The sequence below is a fragment of the Psittacula echo genome (genome assembly GCF_963264785.1).
Source record: "Psittacula echo genome assembly, chromosome: 4".
In the NCBI taxonomy this organism is placed as follows: Eukaryota; Metazoa; Chordata; class Aves; order Psittaciformes; family Psittacidae; genus Psittacula; species Psittacula echo.
Window position 1 is genome coordinate 6,997,027 of NC_137738.1, and position 7,878 is coordinate 7,004,904.

The window sequence follows — 7,878 nt, forward strand, 5'->3', positions numbered from 1 at the left end:
GATACGCCAGAGCCGTGCCCCAGCCCTTCCTGGAGCAGACAGGCTCTGCCAAGCCCACAACAGCCACCCACTTCCGGGCCTTGCAGGGCGCCTGGCCCCGCCACATCCAGGGGCTTCGACACTTACAGCTGCCCAGGCCAGCACAGCTGTCACACTCCCAACTCTCCGTGCTGTTCCTCAAGTTGGAGCAGCATCTGTGCGTGCCCTCAGCAGCGCAGGACTGGCACAGGAGCAGCTGCCAGGGCCTGGGGAAAGAAACGGGTTCATGGTTCTGAGGATAAAGTGCCCATAGCATGGGATCGTCCAGTAGAGCTCTTCTTCTCAGCCCTTCTGCTTCAAGCCCTTACTGAGACAGAGATCCCATCCCGAGCCACGGGGGGCAGCTTTGGCACCTTACCCCTCTGGCTCTGCCTCCTCCCTGCCTCCGGGAAAAAGGCACTCCCTGGCATTGCAGCTGCTGTGCCTCCGGTACAGTGCTGCGTATGCACTGTTTTCCTCCCATGATGCTTGTCTGATGGAGAAAGGAAAACTGGTGAGCCCCAGCTGCCCCGGCATACGGCAGATGCAGGGCCTCAGCGCTCTTTGCCCCACACCCTGTTTCCAGCTCCTCCATGGAGCTAAAGCCCAGACTTAAGGGACAGCGGAGGGCCGCAACTGCTGCGGCAGGCCCAGGCGTGGCACGGTGCCGGGCAGGATGCCACCAACCTTACGGGGATTCGGATCCCCATGAAGAGCATTTCTGTGAGAAATACATTCTTGTTTCTACAGAGAGGGCACTGTAAGCAATAAATGCCGGCGCAAATAGCCTGTCTCTGCAGGAGAAACACAAAGGAGCATGAGTGAGGCTCTGGTGCTGCTGAGAGGCTGCCGTGCCTGGGGCGAGGGAACGGCTCCTACCTGGATGCAGGCCCTGTGGAACCAGGCGTGCTTGCACACTGGGCACACCATGGTCCCATAGGTTGTTCTGCCTTCAACAGGGTCCAGGCAGATGAGGCAGGTGGTGTTCTCTGGAGCCACCTCCTCTTGCTGATGGGGGCGGTGCTCCCAGCAATAGGAACTAGGGGAAGAAGGAAAAAGATGGGTGAGATGAGAAGCGCTGGGTTCTTCCCTGGTGACGGCGAGGAGGGGGAGGAGGTACCTGTGCGGTGGGACATAATGGGTGATGCATTCCCCCTCCACGGCACAGGGGAGATGGAACCTGCGGTCGCAGCCCGTCACCTGGCAGGTGATGGTGGCCCCGCTCTCACCACACACGAAGCAGTCCTGGAAAGAGCACAGCAGCCCCCATCAGCGGCAGCCTCAGGGCCCCCACAGACAGACCAGCACCTCAGGGGCAGGGCGCAGGATGTGGCTGCTGCTGGGTCACAGGCAACAGATCCACCTGGCAGAGCAGGCTCCTGTGCCGGAGCCTCTGTGGAGCTGCTGGGAGCAAGACTTCTGTCCCAGAGCCGGGTGGAAGGGCTGGGAATTTGTTCTTGGCATCTGGGCCAAGCTCCCGCAAACATCTCCTGGCACAAGTCTCCCTGATCGTCTCAGATCCTCACCCTCTCGGCTGCCTGCTCAACTGCATATCGAATACATGCAGGGAGAAATCGCATGGGTTCTTCCAGTTGACTCCCTTCTGAGTGAATGTCAGTGGCAAAAAGCTGCAGAAGAGAAGAGACGAGGAGCTGATGAGGGGCGTGCGGCAGGGCCGGTGTGTTGCAAAGCTGCAGCCAGCCCCAGGGGAACTCACCAGGCAAAAGTAATGGGCACAGATCCCTTGATTGTCCACTATTGGCCCGCAGGCGTCAGGGTCTGCTTCTGATCGGTGACACAGCACGCATGCTGGAGGGGAGAGAGCAAATGCCACTGGGAATGAGCACCTCTGTGGGGCCGGGGACACGTCCCTGAGGGATTGCCCCCAACAGCTGCTCTGTCCCTGCCTAGCTGGCCGGGGCTGGAAGCCTTGGAGAGGAAAGGGCATTGCAGGCACAGGTGTCCCAGTGGGTGCCCACTGCCCAGCTGGGTCCCGCTTGCCGAAAAGAGTAGGGGCCCTCCCCGAGGGTGGCTTGGGAGCTCCTGACACCCCCTGCCAATGCTCCCGGCCCCACGCTGACCGCCCCAAGAGTCCCTCTGCCAGCCTGTAGGAGGGGGACTTTGCTCTCACCCTGCGCCATCGAGTCGGGTGTCTCAGACCTCCTTGCGGATGTGTCAGACATGAACAACGGGTGTTTGGAGAGTCCCCGTCCAAGCAGCGCTGGGGCGTCTTCTCCAAATGCTCCTCTGCTACCTCTGAGGGAGAAGCGAGACGTGGGTGAGCTTGCAGCACGGGCCCAGAGCCCTGTGGTCTGGAGCCCCCATCCTCCCTCGGCAGCCCCCCGAGAGCCCCGTCCCTTCCCTGCCCTCTCCGCACCTCACCGGGTCGCAGTGACGCACTGTGCCCAGCGTTCCTTTTTTATAGGCCTGCCCCAGCCACTCGTCACAGTGGCCACTGTGACATCAGCACCGCTGGCCTGCGTGCGCCCTGAATGTGGGCAGGGGCACCCTCGGCCACACACCACCCACTGTGACACGGCCACTACATCACAGGGCTGGATGTGAAGCACACAAGCAGGGACCCAAGCTCTCGGCACGCACGTCACAGGGGCGGCTGCTCCAGCAGCAACTGCAGAGTCGGGGGCCAGCTCAGGACATGGTTTTCTGGTGGACGTGGCAGTGTTCCGGTAACGGTTGGACTCGATGACCTTTAGGGCCTTCTCCAATCTAAACGATTTCTCTGACTCTAATTACCATGCCACTATTACTTTATCACCATTTGCTTACCCTAGGATTTCCCTTCAATTGTCGATTCCTTACCATCGGATAAGTGCTTCGCCGTGAAGAAAGCCCTTTCAATTAACCCGCCAAGGATGACTTCCCTGAATAATATTTCACCTGCGACACCAGGACAAACACCAGACCCTGTCTCGGGCATAACCAGAGTAGGAAAAAAGGAATCGCGGAATAGTTTGCGTTGGATGGACCTTCAAGGGTCATGCAGTCCGACACCCCTGCAAGGAGCAGGGACTTCTTCAACTAGATCAGATTGCCTCGAACCACATCCAGCCTGGCCTTGAATGTCGCCAGGGATGGGGCACCTACCGTCTCTCTGGGCAGCCTGTGCCAGGATTTCACCACCCTCATTGTAAAGAATTTCTTCCTCACATCCAGCCTCAATCTTCCCTCTTTTAGCTTAAAAGCATTACCCCTCATGCTATCGCAACAGGCCCCACTAAAAAAGTCTCTCCCCATCTTTCTTACGGACCCCTTTCAAGAACTGAAAGGCTGCAATAAGGGCTCCTCGGAGTCTTGTCTTCCCCAGGCTCAAGAAACCCAACCCTCTCAGCCTTTCCTCAGAGGAGAGGTGTTCCATCCCTCTGATGGCCTCTGTGGCCCTCCTCTGGACCCTCTCCAACACGTCCAATGTCTTTCCTGTGCAGAGGGCTCCAGAGCTGGGCGCAGGACTGCAGCGGGGTCTCACCAGAGCAGAGCAGAGGGCAAGAACCCCCTCCCTCCACCTGCTGGCCACTCTCCTTTGCACATGGCTGCTTTCTGGGCTGCAAGCGCACACTGCTGGGGCGTGTTGAGTTTTTAACCAACACCCCACGCCCTTCTCCTCAGGGCTGCGCTTACCCAGCAACAGATGTTAAAACACTCACCTCAAGCAATAATCTACGTCTGTCTTCCCAACCATCTCTTTCTTCACTGAGGTCTACCGATCTACAAAATAACTTAGGGCCCTCTGCACAAAAAGAATAAATTAACGTGCTTACACCCTCCTGAATACGCTCCTCTTTGTAACTCTCATGAGCGACACAGCAACAAAGTCAGCAACAAAGTTCTTCGTATTCCCCTCTCGCCCCCACCACCACAGGGGCCTCCAGCAGAAATGTTACCCATTATAGCCTTGCGGCCTAAGAAAAACAAACGGCGGCAGCAGCTTTCCTTCATATGCTCAACTAGAAACTGCAGTGAAACACCATTTGTTTCATTAGAAGCTCAGCACCACTATCCCACATCCGCCAAGAAATTGGCTAAAATACCAAAAGCAATTGCTTTGGTGGCCTACGGGTGGTTGTTGGGGTTTTGGGTGGTTTGGGGCTTTTGGTTGGTTGGTTTGTTCTTTTCTTTGCTTCAGGGGTTGTTTTGTTTTCTTTTTGTTGTTGTTTGGTTTTTGTTTTCACTTTGAAATTAATGACATTAACAAGAAAAAACCCCACAATACGTTGGATCAAAATCCTTCTGGGCATATGTGGCTGATACGAATAGCCAATATTTTTAACAAGACCATCAGAAACACAGAAAACAATTAAGTATCAGATGTATGCCTGAAAGGATCCAAAATGTCTAGAGAACTTGTTGAAACGAGGGTGTTACACCTCTTAGGCATTCGTCATCTTTGGAGAAGAAGACAGATCTAGCACGTTCTGTCTGTGGTAAAGAGAAAAAACTAGAAAGAACACAAAGGAAGTTCAGCATCGTAAGAGTTAGTGTCAAATTCCATTAGCCCAAGCTGTAAGGCTGTAAGGCTCCAGAGAAATAGTGTCTCGGGCAGGACATTACCCCACAGTAACCCAATGCAACCTCCTGTAAAAAAATGTTTCTGAAGAAAAAACATCACATGCCATTTGACTTTGGGCCAAACCCACTACCCAGCTGAGTTCTCATCACTGAGCTAGAAAGTCAGCTTTTCTACTCAACAACCACGTGTGGTATTGGCATTTTTGACTACTTCATTCCGTGCAGCACGGAACGGTTTCCACAGGCGACTGCACTTGTCCAGAGATGTGGAATGAAGATGTCGGTCTCCCTGTGAGCCAGGTGCTGTTATTAATATTCTCATTGCATCAACCCACCACAACCAAGTAGACAACAACTACAAATAAAACTTGCATTTCTTTGTCCCCTTTGCTTCCTGATGCCTCTGGTTCATCATCACCCTCACAACGGCCGTCTTGGAAACATTGCATCTTCTTGCCGTGTGACTTTTGACAGGTTTTGTCGTTTCAGCTATGTTGGGCTCTGCAGTAATTAAAAAAAAAATAAGATCAGATTATTTCCCTACAATTAGGTCATCGCTTCATCAGGATGAAAGCCCTTCTGATTAACCCGCTGTGGATGACTTCCCTGAATAACTCACCTGCGATATCGGGACCGTGTCTTAGGGCACAACCAGCGGAGGAGAAAAGGAGAAGGCGACATCCCCATATCGGCGAATCCAGGTACAATCCAGGCAATTCAGGACCAAGACGGGCACCTTAAGCCCCCAGAAGCCCTCCTCCAATACCAGCCGGCTGACGCTGCTGAGGGTGACCAGAGGCTTCCCAGGCTGCTTCCTTCAGCTCCTGCCTTTAGAGCGTCCTCAGCCACCCTTTTCTACCAGCCACCTTCCAGGCCAGACTCTGGTGCTCAAGGTTCCCTTCTCCCCAGGCTTCCTGACATTTCCCTCGGCTTTCTGACGCCAGCCCATTCGAGAGCTCCGTCACCTACAGAGCTGACGACCGGTGCCAGGGAACATAGACCTCACTTCACAGCGACGCTGTGCATGGCCACAGCCCTTTGGCCAGCTCCACTCGAGCACCGTTGCTCGGGAGTGCCTCGGAGCTCACCGCGCAATCCCCCTGCAGAGCACGACCTGCTCCGACCATGGCCACACCTCGCGTCTTCCCAGTCACAGTGGTCAAGAAGAGGGGGACAAAGTGCTGCCGCCAATTTCTCTTTTGCACCCTCGATACCTTCTTCCCTTCCTCACTGCCTCCGTACCTCCTTCCCTTCCTCAAAAGCCTCTCAGGTTCCCTCTCAGCTTCCTCGGCCTTCCTCAGAGAGGACACTGCCTCCTACTCCACTGAATCAGTTTTCAAGCTGCATTAAGACCTATTAGGAAGGCACTTGGGGTGCACAGCACCTGTAAGACCACCTGTAGTTTGCCTGAAGAGCAAAGGGCTGTTTGAATCTGTACAATTATGTTGATGCGGGAGTCACGGACAACGCAGAGACAATCAATGTGATCAAACAATTGCCAAATATATTCACACACATCAGGAGTTTTTATAGTTTACAGAACTAGCTGATGTAACCAATAGAGATCCTGATTGGCTCAAAAGTGCTGTCCACACATTTCTGAAGCAGGTAGTAGGCTAGCTAAGAACTGTCCATTCACTACTTTTCACACATATCTTGTAGTTTCACCATCCCACTCCCACATCCTGTTAACCTTGAGCAAACAACAAATTCCTTGTTCTACTGTTACGGAGCTGTCCTTTAGTAACCTAAGGTTAGGCCTTGCAGCCTGGGTGACTTGAGTTCAGGCCTTCCAACTTAACTCAGAGTTTGGCTAAGACCAAACAGCTGGGATTGCTCACATGTCCATTGTTCAGCTGTATTCTTCATATCCACCATCTCCTAAGGCTTAAATGCCTGGGTTGGTCACGAAATGTCTGCCGTTCCTTAGCCAATCCACAATTCCCTCTTTTTGTTTTTGAGCAAACCAGACGGATGTTACATTCTTCTTAGATATCTTCATAGGTGTCACATACCACAACATACAACTTGCTACTAATACAAATGAAACTGGAACACATAATATAGTCACACCCTTTATAATCAAACCTTTAAGTTTTCCAGAAATTCCCCATCCCTTGGAAAGCTTTGTTAATCAATCCAATCCCTCATCTTTCGTTAGCCGTTTGACCCCCTTTTTCAATTGTTGTATACTTTTACAAATTGATTTCGAATGATCTGACAAATTCATGCAGCACATCCCCTCAAATTCAGTGCAACCATGCCCTTGTCCCAACAATAAAAAGTCGATTGCTGCCCTATTTTGCAAGGTGGCATGACGAACACTATCAACATCAGTCAAAAGCCCACTTAGTGCAACCGTAGTAGCATTTGTCTGTTTCGCAAGCCAACAACCTAATTTATTTAGGGTATTTAAACCATATGCTACGCCAGCTCCTGCTTATCTTGTTGGGATTCTCACTCCCAGTGCCTCGCTCCCATCCTCCTTCACCTTTTGTTGTCCCTTGATTCACGTCCGACTCCACATAGGCACTTGCTGATCTGGGTACATTTCCGTTCTTTGCCAGAAAGTCATCCACATCTCCCCCTTTTTCTTTGTATACAAGCCAAACACGCTTTGTAGCACTCATAATCATTCACTGGATACATTAAAAATACACAGCAACAAAATCAAAATCGTTAAAATGACAATAAACACCATTAGTCCAGCTTTTACTAAAGTAGTTAGCCAACCTGTCAGTCCCTATTCATCTAATAAATTGTCCAGCCAAGAGGCTTGCCCATCCTCATATACCACGTGTAAGATCTTAGCATGTTTCCATATTTCTTCAATATATGCCAATCTCAGGCTGCTGGGTCTGCCCTTTTTCTCCTGGATGGCTCTAGGCCATCCCTCACATCAAGGTCTGGCATGGCATGTGTCCCCACTGCTCCACACCTGCTAGGTTGCAGCCAACAGTGGAGCTAAAGGTTCTTCTTGGTGGCAAAAACAGAGGCTAACCCAGTCTTGCCCCTGGCTGTGGCAGCAGGCATTTGGTCAATCTTAGTTCTTGTACCTCCTTGTCAGTGCAGAGTTTCACCTGTTTCATCCAGTAACAAGTTGCTATTGTGGCAAAGTACACACAGATTTATATTACCAGAGTAACTACTACAAGTTACAGCAGCATGTTGAAGATGCTGATGGCAGCGAGAAACCAGTCAAAGAATTTTCTTACCAGTGGAGTTCTCCCACCCTTTTAATTTGTTCCATTACCTGCTTTATAACACTACCATCATATTAAAATCTTTCTAGCTTTTGCCTTAGCATTTTCTAGTAGCTGCTGCAAATTTGCATGC

The 7,878-nt window shown here is 51.8% G+C and overlaps 1 protein-coding gene across 1 annotated transcript; it reads right to left on the bottom strand.

The window, feature by feature from the left end:
* Positions 1–206: 206 nt before the first annotated feature.
* LOC308219697 (G2/M phase-specific E3 ubiquitin-protein ligase-like) lies at positions 207–2,159 on the bottom strand (the record flags this gene model as incomplete). The annotated part of the gene is made up of 7 exons (XM_080615002.1): positions 207–245; positions 711–812; positions 898–1,057; positions 1,139–1,263; positions 1,545–1,646; positions 1,736–1,827; positions 2,150–2,159. 7 exons carry the CDS (start codon positions 2,157–2,159, stop codon positions 207–209), a joined length of 630 nt encoding a protein of 209 aa, XP_080471128.1.
* Positions 2,160–7,878: the final 5,719 nt, after the last annotated feature.